The sequence below is a fragment of the Lynx rufus genome, unplaced genomic scaffold (genome assembly GCF_022079265.1).
Source record: "Lynx rufus isolate CCGP_SWC_20201006 ecotype Redwood Valley unplaced genomic scaffold, mLynRuf1.p SCAF_8, whole genome shotgun sequence".
Taxonomy (NCBI): Eukaryota; Metazoa; Chordata; class Mammalia; order Carnivora; family Felidae; genus Lynx; species Lynx rufus.
Genome location: NW_025814896.1, coordinates 25678510 through 25695481, shown reverse-complemented (window position 1 = coordinate 25695481; position 16972 = coordinate 25678510). Strand labels below are relative to the sequence as shown.

Genomic DNA, 16972 nt, shown 5'->3' with positions numbered 1-16972 from the left:
TAAATTTAAAAATTAATTAATTGGGGCGCCTGGGTGGCGCAGTCGGTTGGGCGTCCGACTTCAGCCAGGTCACGATCTCGCGGTCCGTGAGTTCGAGCCCCGCGTCAGGCTCTGGGCTGATGGCTCAGAGCCTGGAGCCTGTTTCCGATTCTGTGTCTCCCTCTCTCTCTGCCCCTCCCCCGTTCATGCTCTGTCTCTCTCTGTCCCAAAAATAAATAAACGTTGAAAAAAAAAATTTTTTTTAATTAAATTAATTAATTAATTAATTTTTAAAATGGGGGATCTTTCCTGAGATTTTTTAATGATTCCATTCAAGACAACATCTAATAATGCTGCCACAAATTCAGTCACAGGCAGAGAATTTTATTATTTTTTCCCTCACAGAACACTTAAAGTCACCTTTACACTAAATTCCTCACAGGTAAGGGTAAAATGAGAAAAGTAATGAAAATGTGATGAGTTTTCTCCTAAAGTCTAACTTGTCCCATATGAAAGATGTCACTGGCTTCCCATTATGTCTTTCCCAACATTTCATCAATAGCAGTTCTTCTCAGTTATTTTTTTTTCTTTTTTTAAGTTTATTTCTTTATTTTGAGAGAGGGGAGGAGAGAGTGCAAGCAGGGGAGGGGCAGAGAAAGAGGAAGAGAGAGAATCCCAAGTAGGTAGGCTCCATGCTGTCAGCACAGACCCCAATACAGGGCTCAATCTCACAAACTGTGAGATCATGACCTGAGCCGAAATCAAGAGTCAAGAAGCTTAACCGACTAAGCCACCCAGGTGCCCAATTCTCCTCAGTCTTGATAAATGGCAGGCAACTTGATTTGGACAATGCCTATGCATGGCAAGAGCAGAGGTTGATAAGCCTTATTTTATAAAACTTGATTAGGTAAGAAATGCAGGGAGGAACTCCAGAGTCTACTGGCTTTACTGACAGAACATACCCCAAGACACAAACCTCTGTATTACCTTAAACATTAGAGAGAGAAAGACTTGAGAGAATCATTGTAAGGGAGGAATGTGACAGCCAGAGAAGGGAAACAATCACCACTGGGTCACACAACTGAGCTCAGAGTCAAACATGGGTTTTCTGCCTGGGTGGACCCAGCTCTCTGCCTTCTTGCTGAAGCTAAGGCCCCTCAGCTGGAAATGGGGTAATAATATTATCGAGTGTCTAGATTTGCTGAGAAAATTATAAAAGATGTTGTGGATGAAATAATTAGCACACGGACCAGTACTCTATACATAGATATGTATGGATACATATCCCAACAAAGAGAGGTAAAGTCAGGACTTGTAAGTTTACACATTCACAACAGTTATGGCTGCTCAACCCTGGCCAAGAAAAAGAAGCCACATGCCCCATGGTCGTTAGGACCACCCAGTGCCCTACAATAGAAGAGGCTACAGAAAGTGGGAAATGGGTTAACTTGATCATTGATCCACACACAGAGGAGCCTCCTGTGTGCCAGCCACCAACACAATAATGAGGATGGTCCAATGCCACCACTAGACCACGCTAATGCTCTCCCAGAACATGGGAACAGGCTTTAAAAAGACAAGAGAGGGGCGCCTGGGTGGCGCAGTCGGTTAAGCGTCCGACTTCAGCCAGGTCACGATCTCACGGTCCGTGAGTTCGAGCCCCGCGTCGGGCTCTGGGCTGATGGCTCAGAGCCTGGAGCCTGTTTCCGATTCTGTGTCTCCCTCTCTCTCTGCCCCTCCCCCGTTCATGCTCTGTCTCTCTCTGTCCCAAAAATAAATAAACGTTGAAAAAAAAAAAATTAAAAAGACAAGAGAGGGCCTGAGATGGTCATACTGACATAAAGATGGTTCTGGCCTCTGCACACTGAGCTGAAATGCCAAGACAGCCCAATGACCAAATGGGTGGAGGGTGCCAAGCTCGGGTCTGATTCATTGGGTGATTTCATTCTTATTGGGCAAAACTAGCAGCTGGAAGCTGGCCAGTGGGCACAGGCAAGCATATTGCCTGCTCTGTACCACAAGTTTCACCATCTATAAAATAAAGATAGACCCTCCTTCTCAGGGTTGTGTAGAGAGCTTAGAGCAGCTAATGTCCGCTTACTCTCCACAAAGGGACTGGCACATGGAAAGCTCATACCAACAAGGACAGTGCTTTATATTAGTTGATCAAAAGCTGGGAGAGACCTTGACCACCATTAGAGCAATAACCTTTGTAGCTGGATCATTCAAAATTCTTGAATTCCCCAGTTGGTAACTGAGATGGCTCCAAGGGCATTTGAGAAAAGGAAACCTGGCAGGAGGATGTGGACCATAGAGGTAAGGCTATTGGCAGGGCTTGGCCTGTACTCAAAGACTGCCACCAGCCTGTGGATATCTTCATGCAGAGCTGAAAAAGAAGTAGGAGAAAACAAGACTTTGCCATATGATGGAACACTGTCTGATCAATACAATATACAGACTAGAATGTCAAAAATGTGAGTGGAACCTTTCCACAAGAGCGAGGGCCCTTGTAGGTGCATGTCTAATACAAACATAGTGGCACCCCTATGATCCATTGGGAGCGTGGTCTCTAAAATAACTTGCTTTTGCAGATATCAGTCACCAAGATGCTGACCCTCTGGGCCCTGGTCTTCACGCTGACCGTCCAGGCAAGAGCACTTGACCTGCAGAATCCATCTTTGCTGCTGGGAAATCTCCCTCAATTAGCCCTTGAGGTCACCAAAAAAGCCCCTCTCAATCTGCCACTGTTCAGAAGTGCCCCAAAAGATTCTCCATCTAAGAAACATCCAACTAGGACCCCAGGAGGCAGGTGTCTACCAGTGGCCAGGTACTTCATGTCTAGCAGCAAACTCGAAGAATGTAAGTAAAATTTGTTTCACCTGCTCACCTTTGACTTTCCACCCACTCACACACACTTCTCATTTCCAAGCCCAAAAGCTGATTACACCTCCAATAAGGAGAAGGCATCAAAATCACCTTGGGAGTTTGTTAACAAAACAGCTGCCTGGGCTCCACTCCCACACATTGTGATACATCAATACTGCAGAGGGCATGAAAACCTGGTTTTCTAATAAGCTCCAAGATGATGTTGAAGCTACCTGTCTGTAGTCCACACATGGGGAAGGACTGGTCAAAGCAACCCTGGAGAAGGGAACTCTTGGATCCAGTCAAATGGCTACCTGCCTTTTATGTGACCCTTATCACCTGCACACTGCCAGGACCTCTCATGGCTTCCAATGCTGGGCCCCACAGCTCATCCCAAACACCCACACGTACTTAAAGCATCAACCTGGTTGACAAAGAGCCAAGAAATGGGAGATCCAAGTCCACTACCAAACCCCCTGACCAGATTTGCTCTTTCCAAACGCCCTTCTCACACCCTTCTTGAGTCTCAGCCTCCTCCTTAAAGAGATGTGGAATTCTGTCCTCTGGCAGTCTCTTAGGGCCAGAGAGCAGAGGAGCTCAGGAATTACAAGGCTTGGCAAAGAAGTGACTCTCTTTGGGGACCAAGAAGGGAGTAGGACTCTTGAGCAAATGAAGGCCAATAGGAAAGTCCACAAAGCTCCCTGCAACAGCCTTCTGCAGCCAGCCTTCCAGGATGAAAGGACAGGGTGACAGAGGGAAAATTGGTGGCTGCCTAGTGATCATGGTACCCAGCCCCACAGCTCACACATCCACTGCTTTGCCTCTTTAGGAACATTTCCTCCACTCTGCCCACCACTCTGCCTTATGACAAAAGAGTTGAAATATATAGAAAAGTTCAGACAGTGGTACAAAAGAAAAAAGTAACAGTTGTATACCCAACAAACAGTGATTTGGTGGTGGTGGTGGTGGTTGTTAATTTTGTCAGACATAAAATATATATATACATACACACACACACACACACACACACACACACACACACACATATATATATACATATAGCAAATACTCTTGTACTCACAACTGAGTTTAAGGAATAAAACCCAGCCATAGGGCTAAGGGCCCCAAGGCTCCTGCAGGGCTGCCTCCCTCTCCCCCTTTCTCCTCCTCCCCCTGGAGGAGACCTCTGGCCTGATTATTTTTCCCTCGCCACTTCTCTATATGTTGTGACATGCGGCTATTCCTATTCTGGAATAGGAATGTTGTCCTTTGGCCCAATTAAGCTCTTTGCTGAGATAGACAGGGTTGACCACCAGCCAGATGTAATAGCTCCTCTTCTGAGTTCCTTTCTCAGGCCACTGAGAGCAGGATAGGATAGGACCCCTGTGACTTCACAGTTCTCCAAGTTGGCTCTTGACCCTCTCTCCTTGCCCACCATCTTCTGGGATTCCACTTCTCCCTGCCCTGCTTGTCTCCAGTGTGAAGGCAAAGACAGGGTGAGCATCTCCTCCACCCTGATGATAAAAATGCTGGAGGATCAGTGCTGATGCAGGAGGTCTCTTAGTATGGGCAGCTTGTCAAAGGTGGCAAGACCTCCCGATGACCCACAAGGGGAAAACGAGGCCTAGAGAAGAGAAGAGACTCGCACAGAGTCACACAGATGGAGAACAGAGGAGTCCAGGTCTGTGAGCTCCACTACCTCTTCGCCAGCCACCTCAACCTTACTGAGTACTTAAAATCAGCTCAACATTTGTCCTGTGCCCAACAACCCATGCTGCAGGTTCTATCACTCCTAGACAGGTGCAGAGACTGAGGCTCAGGAAAGAGAATACTCTGCCCCAGGCCACTTGGACTTCAAGGAAGTGTCTAGACCTTATATACTTGGGACTACTGGGCTCCAGAGCTAAACTAAATTCTTTCATTCCATGCTCAAACCACTTTAGAGTAACATACTCAACACTAGGCTGGCCTCAGGTAGGTGGCTAACAAATGTTAACTCTTAACAGGGGACAGGTTATCTCTGTATCACCAGGCTGTCCTGTGGTGGGCAGTGGGAGGGAGTGATATATCCAGAAGGCATGATATACAGTAGCTAAGGGCCTAACAATTCAGAGGTGCTGGCTCTCCGGCTGGGAAGGTTCCTCTGGTTGAATCAGTTGGACACCCAACAGCAAGATCATGTCTCTTGACCCTTTTCAGATCTGAACGCCACGCTGCCCCCACAGATCGAGAAGATGCTGATGTGTGAGGAGATAGATCTAGCTGGTGTGCTTGGGACAGTGATATCTACATTGTCTAACTCCAACCTACTGTCTGTGTTAGACCTCACTTCATCCCTCAACATACCTGGAAGTGATGTTCTTGGTGGTATCCTGGGCAAGGAAAGTGGTGGCCAGTCCCCAAAGCTCCCACTGTCATTGCTCTCAACAGCCACTAATGCCCTCAATATCCAAGAGACTCTGGGCAGACTACTACCCACTGGTGCAGAGAAGAATCCTGTAAAAGGACTTGTCAACACCCTTGACCTCCCAAATCTCCCCCAGCCTCTGAATGATATCGTTAACCAAGCCGGCAAGCTCACAGAATCCACCGAGGGTGTGCTGAACAGTCTAGTGCCAGTAGGTGTTAGTGATGCAGTCACAGACCTGCTGAGAAATGCTGACCTAGCAGAACTCTTACTGGGGTAAGTGCTTCCTTGATCCTAAGGTCTGACACAAGAAGAGAGCTGCTGTTTGGGGACACTGAAGTTCAACCTCCAACAATACCATGGAAAGGGACAACCACATTTTCATGAAGCAATATTCTAGTTCTGTGCTGAAAGGGTGCCCTTTCAGAGGGAAATACGACCAAGATTTCTTCAGCTTAAAGAGCAGAGTGGGTAAGGGAGCCAGGGAGTCCTGGGAATGGATGGGTTGGTAAATTGTTAAATGGCTGCTTCAGGGGTACCTCTCCTGCTGCCCAGGCTGATTTGTGGAGCCAGGACTGACCCATGATGCTGTCACTTTGCAGATTAAATGTTCAAGAAGTGACTGTGGAGAGTATGACATCAACCATGACAGGTGATGGGATCCTCGTCTCTACCACAACTACCGCCTTCATAGGTGGAAAAGGGTGAGCCTGTTTCCAAATCAGTCAGCCAAGACAGTTAGCCTGGGGACTTAAGAGCCAGAGTCCAAGGGCCAGGCAGAGGCAACACAGAATAAGGTTGGATGATTGAGGGTGGGGCAAACTGGGCACCAGGAATAGCTGCCTGTCTCTTCTGCCCCAAAGGACCAATGCAGGAGAATGACCCCATGAAGCCCCATCCTCAAATAGTGTAAGCACAGCCAGAAATCCAGATCTCCATGTGAAATCTGCACAATTTTATACATGGGCAGTGAAGAGAAAAACCACAGAAAATGACATATACACTGGTATTATGGGAAATGCAGGCTCCAAATAATCTGGACCCTCCAAGAAGAATCAGCCCACTCTACAAACACTGTCCCAGGCATTTGGGGGCAGGGGTGGACAGAGATGATTAAAATGCATGCATCAGTCATCCACCTAATGGGTAATTAATACACATCTCTATACCACATGTTGTGCTGGGCACAGGAGTAATGGCAGTCCCTGTCCTCAGTGAACATCAACAGGTGGGGGAGAACAGGTTAGCAGTGTAGGTCCAAGGCACACAGGAAGACATGAGGACAGGCAACCTACACTGGGGAGAAGGCAGCTTCTTGAACTATCACACACATGGCACTAAAACCTTTCACCGAGCAAACTCCAGCCAAGCACTTAACTGAGGCGCTCTGAACTCACTGAACCCTTCTGACAACCTCATCAGAAAAGCAGTCCTATTTCTACACTAGGAAACCAGTTTAGACTACCAAAACCAGTTACATACAGCTGACAGGGTTCAAACCCAGGCATTCTGCCTCCAGAGCCCATGTTTGTGACCACTACAGTTAGCAGTAGCAGGAAGGGCCATTTGTCTTCTCGAGAACATCTGACTTTAATGAGGCCTGGTTTTGGTAAATGGTGGGTTTTTCTTATGCTGTAACCCACACAACACACAGCTGGGGATGCTGGGCACAAAAGTGAACTTGTAACGAGCTTCTCATTACAAGTCGGCCTCGTGCCACCAACAAAAGACTTCATTTTTTTTTTTTTAATGTTTATTTTTGAGAGAGAGACAGACAGAGTAGGGGAGGGGCAGAAAGAGAGGGAGACACAGAATCCGAAGTAGTCTCCAGGCTCTGAGCGGTCAGCACAGAGCCTGATGTAGGGCTCGAACCCATGAACTGCGAGATCATGGCCTGAGCCGAAGTCAAACGCTTCACTGACTAAGCCACCCAGATGCCCCAAAAGAAGACTTCTTGAAGGCTGGTGAGGAGAGTGATTTTATAAATGCCTCCCGTGAACCAGGATCTAATCCTGTGTAAGAGAAGGCCAACCTTGAGGCATGCTCACTTGAAGAGCACCAAACTTTCCCTCTCTCAAATAATCTAGACAAACACATGAGGCTTACTCCCAAAATGCCTATTGCTTGGCCTGAGTGACATCCTGGAGCTAGGCCTGGTTTCACCTACATCTTATTCTCCACAGCCTAGCAGGACCTGTAGTCAGCCTACTGGGATATCAAGTACACAGCGATATAACTCTGAAAATTGGCATTTCCACGAACAATAGCCAATGCATCAACCTCCAAGTCCAGGACAAGGACATCAAGTTCAAGAAAGTGACCCTTCAAGTAGTGGAAACGTACGTGAGACCATTTTTCTCATTTTCTATATCCGTATGTGCCAGAATGTCCCCGTTGATACCACCCTTAGGGTGGAGTTTGGCCAATCCAATGGTTTGAATGATCAGTAATTGGGAGTCCCAGTCAGGGGTCTTTGCTTGGGAACGCCCAGCACATTTCAAAACAACCTTCTCTCACTCTGCCTGCATTCTGCTAAGCATACTCTTTGTATTTTGTTCTTTTTGCTTAAGCAATACATTCACCTAAATCAAAATCCAAAAGATACAAAAAGCCATACAATGAAAAGTCTTCCTCCCACCCATGTATACCAGCTGGCTAATACTCCTCCCTGGAAACAACCAAAGGATCTAGTCTCTTCCATTGGCTTTCAGAGACACTATTTGCATGTGCACAGTTGTGTGTGTGTATACACACACAGAAAGGGGTGAATACCATATACACCTTTCTGGACTCTGATTGCCTCACTTAAAAAATAGCTTGGAATCTGTTGCATCAATATATAAATAGCTTCTTCATTTTTTATGGCCTAGTATTCCATTATGAAGATGCACTGTAATTTAATAGTCCCTTATCAAGGAATAGTTGTGTTTTTCAACTGTTAACTTTTGTACCCAACTCCAACTAGTAAGGTCCCAGACAGGTCTGTTCACTAACATGAACGAGTGTCTGAAGAATAAATCCCTCTACATGGGATTGCTGGGTCAGATGTCAGGCATTGGTAATTTTCCCAGGGATCCTTGTAGTATCTTCCTTAATGACTGAAACTGTAGACAAAAGCGCTCGGGTGTTGGTACAAATTAAGAAGCAGGACATCATGCAGCTGTTTCATGAATAGATGGGTTTTCTCCAATGCCTGGGCAAAATCCAGAAATGCAAGAATCACATAGTCCTCCACATATCTTTCCCAGGGTCACAAATACTTTGCCAGTGCCTCTGCCTTTGGACCAAATCGTTTCTCAAGTGTTGACAGTAGCTATGAAAGAGAAGGTAAGTGTTGGGAAAAAGGAGGGCACCACCTCAGAGGTCTAGGTCACTGGGGGAAAGCGATTTGGTCCTGATGCTGGGCGAGACTCCAAAAGGAGACATCAGGCCTTCAGGAGTCCCAAGTTTAGAGCTATTCTGGCCCAAAAGACCCCAGCAGCAGGACAGGATAATGCCTCACACTAGGAGAGGGAGAGTGTAAGTTCTGCCATAGAGAAGCCCAAGAAACAGGGAGAAGGGGAAGAGGATGGGGAGGAGGGGAAGATGAGCTGGGCTGAAGGGGAGGAGGACAGGCCTGCTGCACTTCCTTGGCAAAGCTCATTGGTGGTGATTTCACAGCTTCAAGAAGTAGAATCGTGTGACATTGATCTCAGTGATTTCAGCAAATGCAAGAACTGTGAGTACAAACACCAGAGCTCCCTGGGGGTCATGGGTCAATGGAGGACTCCTTGGGGATCTCACCAGATGACAGACAGGAGAGTGGGCGGCCGTGAGCTACAATACCTTGAGCCTCCAGGCACACAGACCCTCCTCAGCACCTCAAGGCAGAACATGTGGTAACTTACTGGCTTCCCTGAACCACTATGACACATTCTCCAGGACAGAGCAGGGCAAAGAGCCCCTTAGAAGTCTCTGTGGCAGCCCCGCCACCTAAATGGTTTGCCAAGCACACATGTGTGCAGAGTCAGAGCAAGGAGGATTCCAGGCCTCATGCCAGGGAAGCTGAGAAGCAAAAATTCCCTCCAGTGTCCTCAAACATATCCGGGAGACAGGAATGATAGGACATAGTGGGACAGCAGCTGCCAGGACAGCCAAAGCAGGAAACTGGTAACATTTCTCCAGTCCCAGAGTAGATGAAACTGGCACCTTGGCAACAAGCTTCTCTCTCTCATTTGTGGTTTTGGCACAAGAAGGAGAGGGCCAAGCCCTCATGCTGCCTTCCTCCCCGAAACTGGAAAACACAGTAGGGCAGCAGCTTTCTGCCTCAGACTGAGAAACAGGGAGGTGTCCACACTGGTCCCCCATCTGGAGGGTAGAGCCACCAAGAGCCCGGGGGTTACGGGGGTCTCCAGATGTTCTCTTTCCTCTCACCTGCAGCTACTGACTTGTTCAAGTACAACGTTAAAAGTTCCAGGACTTCTGCACAAGGTCTTTCAGTCTTCTACTGTGTAAGTGTTCTTTGTGCTTACAACGGATTCCATAGGAGGGCTGCAGACATCCCTGAATTCATGAAATATATGCTACTTCAAGAACACTTAAATAGGGGAATTCACCTCAAAAATGAGGACTTATGGCTTCTCTTAGACAATCAGAGGTCTGATGGCCCTAAGTTGGACTGCATCAGGGCTAATCAGCTGGACAAGAGCAGTGCTTCCTCCTTTACAAAAGGTTTCTACTCTCTAATCTCCACAAACCCCACCACTTCCTACAGACCCCCAACACGGAGGCTGGGGGGGGGGTCCACTGCAGTCCTCATGGGGGCCACTTCACTCCTCAACATCTCAGCCAGGCTCCAAAGACATAGAAACTGATGTTAGTCTCACATGACAACAGGGATTTTTCTGCTTTTCTTTCTCTAGGCTAAAGCCTTCTTTAACAAATATATAGTCCCTGTACCTGGAAGTCCCCTTCCACCAGATCCTAGAAATGCCAACATTTCCCTAACTCTGTCCCATAAATTACTCACCGTTATCATCACACTGAGTGTCAAGCAGAGCTCCACCAAGGTAAGCCTCATCTACCCTGACACCATTCTCCTCTTTGCTTAAGCCTAGTCTGTCAAACTCTTGAGAGAAAGGTAAAAATGCAGTGGGTTCCAGAACATTCTTCCAGAGGTAAATAAGAGGAAATGCTGTGGGATACAGCTTTTCCCTTAATGATGATCATATAAATGGATATTTGTTGACACCGAAGGAGAGCAGAGAGCAGGGGCAGAGGAGGATAAATGTCTTCTGAGTTCCTGCTTCAAACCAAGTACAAAGCCAGGTGTCATTTCATCCTGACAATGGCACCAGGAGGTAGGGATTCTTGTCCCCATTTTACAGAAAACCAAAGTGAGAGAAGTACTTTACCAACAGTCACAGTATGAGCAAGAGAGTGGATTTATCGACATCTGAGGTATTCGTTTGCTTCTGGCCCCAAGGGTGATAGAAGGAATAGAGGCAATAATAACGAGAAAATAATAATCATGGAGAACTTTCTATGGCCAGGCTCTGTTTCAGCAATGTACAATGTTTCCTTAACAGGGTCTCCAAAATGATTAAGTGCAGAGTGGTCTGCCAAAAGAGCATAGAAAGAAATGGGTTTAAGCTGGATGAGGGGTAACAGAAAAGCAAAATTTTATGTGTTAAATGACCTACTGTCCTTCTGAGAAAGGAAATGAGATATAGGAAAATATCTGGAATTAGACCCTATCTGCTGTGGTCACACCCACTGTGCCAGTACCCACCTAGGTGACCGACTCATACTAGAGAGCCAATAAATATCTGAATAAATGAACTGAATGATGCACAGGTATCTCATAAGGCACCATTCTGCAGTCCTCCTTCTTCTCCATACTCTAAATGATGACTTCTTCACAACAGATGAATAACCTGGCTGCAAGCATCACCAAAATAGCCTACTCCTTCAAGTCAGGCAACCAACTCCAAGTCACCTTGTGGATTACCGTGGAAAAGGATGGTGAGAATTTTACTACCGTGGAAAGGGTGAGTACTGAGTAACAAATCAGGACTGAGCTGTGAGGAGGAACTAACAGGAGCACAAGTTACACGGAAAAAAGAGCGGTCTGGAGTGGAGGGGGCCAAATCCCCGAGGGCCCAAGTGCCTGGGTACCCCTATGACAAGGGTGGCTGGTGGGCTCAGCCCCTAGGGCAGAAGAGATAAACAGGCTGTCTCCTGCGACCAGGGAGTCTCCACTCCAGTCCTTACCTGTGATCTTGTTGGCCATATCACAATGTGATACATTCACTGACTAATCAGGTCAAGGTTGTTTTTTTTTTTTTTTACATTTATTCATTTTTGAGAGACCGAGAGAGACAGAGCACAAGTGGGGGAGGGGCAGAAAGAGGGAGACACAGAATCTGAAGCAGGCTCCAGGCTCTGAACTGTCAGCACAGAGCCCGACACGGGGCTTGAACTCACAGACCACGAGATCATGACCTGAGCCGAAGTCGGATGCTTAACCAACTGAGCCACCCAGGTCCCCCTCAAGGTATTATTTTTAATGCATATTTGTTTTATATTAATGCAGACCTCAATCATCTCCCATGACAGCAAGATTTCAAAAGACAAATTGATACCAGACTTCAAGATTATGAGGTACTGTCCATAACTACAAAGTCCTCTTGACATTTGTCAGTATAAAAATAAATATCAAGAACCCAATTCAAATCACATGAGAAAAATAACGGAAAAGGCCCTTAGGAAATACCTGCATAATTACAGGGAAGCCAAAATGGAGTTTTACTCACCTTAAAATTGCTTTATCCTCTGTATTTGACATTTTATAAGTGGCTTTGAGAAGTGAACTAATACCTAAACTCTAGCATTGGTTAATATTTTTTATGTGAAAATAATTTTTCCTTGTACTTGTTTCCTGACAGCTCTGAAGACAAGGTGACACCACCTGAGGCTGTAAGTCGATTCAATTTTCAAAATATCTGTATGTGAGAAATTATTTTAATGCCAGATGCTCAGTGACACAGGGACTCTGGAAAGGAAAAGGTCACACAGACTAGATCACAGATGCAATGTGGAGCAGGTTCCAAACCTTTACCCTCTCTGGAGAGTTCTTCAAGCTAGTTCCCAAAGCCATGACTAGAATCCCACATTCAGTCAGTGACTTAAGGAAGGCCTAAATCCCTGATTTTTTAGTGTTGTGGGTGATTCTGACACACAAGGAAGTCCTGGAGTCCACTGGAAGAATGAAAAGGTGATCTAGATTCTAATCTTGCCTGGGTTCATGAGAGTTGCTCACAAATATACCCAGCCTCACCCTTCCCATTGGTAGTTCCCATCAGTAATCCCGAGTGAGCACAGGAATCACCAGATGAAAGCCTGGGAGGTGAGAAGGGGGGAGAGAGAGGGCAGGGCCCAGGGAACAGGTTCCAGGAAATTCCCAGGAGGTTCACCAACCACACCCTCATTTAAGATATTTGTTCTTGTACATGTTCATGCCTTCATTCAACAAATGTTCAGGGAACACCACAATGTCCCCAGCCCTAGAATACAACATGAAATAGTGATGAGGTCCCTGATTCTAAGAGTGACCCTCAAATTTAAGTAGGAAAACAGAGACAGCTGAAAATCATAAATAAATCAGCTAAATCATTAAGAGCCTAGGAGCCACACACTGGGTGGAGGCATACAATGGGCACCCTGAAGTGAGCAACCTTATGACTATGGGTGACTACGGGGACCGTGTGCATCTCATGTCAGCCCTGAGACAATAAGGAGTCAGTTGAGAGGCAGACTCTGGGAGGTATCGCAAGTCCAGTGATTCTTCATCTCATCTTTACCTCTGGGCTGCTATGTAGCATGCCAGGTTCCATGCAGGGGAAGGAATGTAGAAGGCATGGTCCCTAGCCTCATGTAACTACGCACCTGACAGGGGTCACAGACATTTATGCAGAAAGTTGTCAGTGTAGCATAAAAATGACAGAGTAGAGACAGCACCAACTAGAAGGCAGACAGTAGGTTCCCTGAGAAGATGCCTGAACTTAACCTTGAAGAAGGAGCAGAAGTTAGCACAGACCCAAAGTGTGTACAGGATAGAGGAAACAGAATGTGCCAAAGGTAGGCATCACAGAATCATAGGCCTTTCGAAGAGGGGAAAGGTAAGCAGAGTGCCAGCAGAGAGAAGCAGATCTGGGAGGCCCTTGGAGGGAATGCAAAGGAGGCAGGCTCAGCAACAATCAGTCCTTCCCAATACTGAATTCAACCTTTGTCTTGAAAGTATGCAGCTGCACCACTGAGCCTACAGCAGTGTCTAGAACGTAATATGACCCCATAAACATTTGTTCAAGGAGCCACCTAAGGCATCAAAACCTACTGAAGGGCTTTGGAAAACCCCCAACGAAGAAGCCTGAGAGATTGACCAACATCCACCTCCCCATATAGCCTTGTCCAGTAATAGATTTCTTACACTAGGAAAAAACCCACATATGAGAGGCACCCAAGATGTACTGATAAAAATGCTCCTCCCATCTCTTCCAGGAAGCAGAAGTGCAAGATATATTGCTTGAGGTTCTGAAGAAATTTTTGTCTGCCCTTAATGGTATGTGGAATTAATTTAAACACTTAGGAGCACCTGCGTGGCTCAGTCAGTTGGTTAAGCGCCCAACTCCTGATTTCAGCTCATGTCATGATCTCACATGGTCGTGAGATCAAACCCCACATCAGGCTCTGTGCTGTGTGTGGAACCTGCTTAAGATTCTCTCCCTCCCTCTACCTGAGCTCTTCCCCCACTTGCACACTCTCTCTCAAAAAATAAAATTAATTAATTAGTTAAAGGGCGCCTGGGTAGCTCAGTTGGTTGGGTGTCCAACTCTTGTTTTTGGCTTATGTCATGATCTCACGGTTCATGAGATTGAGCCCCATGCCATCAGCACAGAGCCTCTCCTCTCTCTGCCCCTCCCCCCACTTGCATGCACTCTCTCTCAAAAGAAATAAACACTAAAAAAATTAAAAATATCTATTAAAAAAACAATAATGTAAACACTTAGAGTCATAAGAAAGGGACAAGGGTGCAAAACCACATTACAGAACAGTCCATGGCACTGAGCACAGTATCATCCAATCACCATCTGGACTGAAAATCACTTCTTAGTTTTCAGATAGGGACTTCAGCATCTTGAGATGGCAAAACATGAAAATTAAATCTAAATGCCTCTTCTACGGGTCCTAATGAAATCTAGCTCCGTAGGGGTCATCTTACCACTTGGAGGAAAATGGACCTGGATCACCTAGTCACACAGATGCTGGAGTTGGAGAAACTTGAGACTGAGATCATAAACTTCATAACCACCAAGATGATGGTACAAAATGCTATCTGTACATATTTGTGGTGAACTCTAAAGGGGTTCAAAATCGTGCAAATGACACCAAAACAGCAGGGTCTTCTTCTTCAGCTAGTGAAGGCAGACATGCCTATATGTCTCTTAGTATCAATTATCTGTGCATAGAATACCCACTTGGTTTCCAGTTCATTCTAAGGTCTTTTCTGATCTTTGTAAACTCACCCTCATACACACACAAGACTAAGAGACTATGTCTGAAATCTGTCCATTGAATGGGCAAGGGAGAGATTTCTCCTAGAGCCGTGCACTAACCAGAGATCCCTCCAGCTGGCTGTGGCTAAAACAACCCAGCCTGGCCATTGTTTCTTTCAACTCATATCACATTTTCTCTTTATTTCAGAACTGATAAGGGCATGGAATGTTCCTCCAGGACTAACCTCAAATCCTCTAACCAATGCCAAGGTTAAAGTACTTAAGTTGGTAAGAGAGAAATACCAATATTTTCCTTTTGCACAAAGGCCTACTGTGCACTTCAATCTTCACAGGAATGACGGGGGCCAGTAGGCCTCAGCCTCAGTCTGCTCCAGTCCGCCCTACTGACTCCAACTAATCTCCCCACTCTTCCCTAGGCAGATTCATTGCCTACTTTAGTCACAAGTCCTAACAGTGGGATACTCTTGGTTATATATAATCAAATAATCTATCCACTGTCCCATGAGGACTCTCATACTTTTCTGAATATGTCTCAAACATTTCTTTGGAAACATCTCCACCATACATGCCCGATTCATCCACACTGTCACCTTCTGTGTGCTAGAGCCTCTCATTCTTTGTCATCCTGACTCAAATTTCCCCCTTCTTCCCATCTATCTAACCCTAAACCCAGAGAAATTTTCAAAGAGGACTTGCTTCCTAAGAAACAGGTAAAAGAATGGGATTTTTATTTAAATCTGTCACCAGGAAAATGTTAAATTATGAGGGTGGAACTAGGGAAGATATATGAGAGTAAAGAAGTTTAGAATCTCCATCACCCTTAGATACTCCATTCATGATAAACATGCTTATTGAGGAAAATTCTTCTATTTTGGCTCAAACCTCAGAAGTTATATATTCAGGTTTTTACTTAACCTCCAAATTTCCCCGAATCTGTGGCCAAATCAATTATTAGAGTACTAAGTGAAGTAAATCAGCATTTGCCTCAGTGTTGGTTTTCCACCTCCTGCTCTTACACTCCATGGCTCTGAGTGGCCTTCGACATACCACTTAGTGTCCCAAAGTCAGTCTTGAGTCAAAGGATTGGATTAGATGAATGTCAACTTGTTCCAGCTACAAATGATAGCCCAACCAGAACTGGTTTATGCAACAACAATAAAATTATAAGTGGTGAACATCCAGGGATGAGACTAGCTTCAGCAGTGGCCTGATGCAGGGCCTAGACGATGACACCAGAATCTATCTCTTGCCTCTACTATTTCTGGGTGGGCTCTGTTTGGGCTGTACATGGAGGTCTCTACCTACCAGGAGCTTCACTCTCCATTTCTGTCTGGAATAGCTCAAACAATGACACAGAAATAACCTCCGGGGCTCCCACTAACCTGACTTGTTCCATATCTCCATCCTTGAAGCAAGCACTATGGGCAGGGGGATGGGGTGCACTGGTAGTTCAGTCTGGGCCCGCAGCCAGCTTATGTATTTAAAAGTATGTAACTAGTTGTCTCTTATCTCCTCACAGAACGATCTTCAGGCAGCAAACTAACCCAGCACTTGATGCCAGAGAATTTTCCAGAATGAAAGCATTCTAAAACTTCTCTAAGAAATATTGAGCCAAGGACATCCTTATTTATCATTAAGGAGCCACGTAGAATAGTGTTCTGAACATGTCAACTATTCTTTGGCATCTCACCAACAATACCTTGAATTAACAAGCGCAAGAAAAGCAAGAATCCAGGGATTTTTGGTATTCTGTAATCACTTCTTTAATAATTAACCTGTTTTCGTGCAAAAAAAATGACTTGTCTTCAATTCATACAAATAGGAATTTCGTCTTATGCTTAGAATTAGTAAAAGAACTACTTACCAGGAACATAAAAGTTAACGGTATGAATGATGAGGCAACAAAACGCAGACTTCATTTATCTAGTGCACTAAGGGACAATCCTGACAATGATTTTTCTTCCTGTATCTCTGCCCTCCCCTCTCCAACTCCAAATGCTTTTTTTGCCTAATGGCCCAACATGAAAATTACACAGGGGCTAGAATCCAACTTCCCCCATCATCACATGCTAAACAGTGAGAGGCACAGTCCAAATGCTAAAAGTTGGATGGCAAAGAGCAGGTAAGAGCCTGGCAATACCACGAACAGGGCAGCAAATGATCTAGG

The 16972-nt window shown here is 45.7% G+C and overlaps 1 protein-coding gene across 1 annotated transcript; it reads left to right on the top strand.

The window, feature by feature from the left end:
* The first annotated feature begins 2585 nt into the window (after positions 1-2585).
* On the top strand, positions 2586-16348 carry LOC124503681 (vomeromodulin-like). Its single transcript, XM_047068898.1, has 14 exons — positions 2586-2838; positions 5044-5527; positions 5854-5955; positions 7435-7590; positions 8500-8578; positions 8912-8969; positions 9671-9741; positions 10153-10299; positions 11158-11280; positions 11826-11893; positions 12178-12208; positions 13790-13850; positions 14993-15072; positions 16325-16348. Exons 1-14 carry the CDS (start codon positions 2586-2588, stop codon positions 16346-16348), a joined length of 1737 nt encoding a protein of 578 aa, XP_046924854.1.
* The last annotated feature ends 624 nt before the right edge of the window (positions 16349-16972 follow it).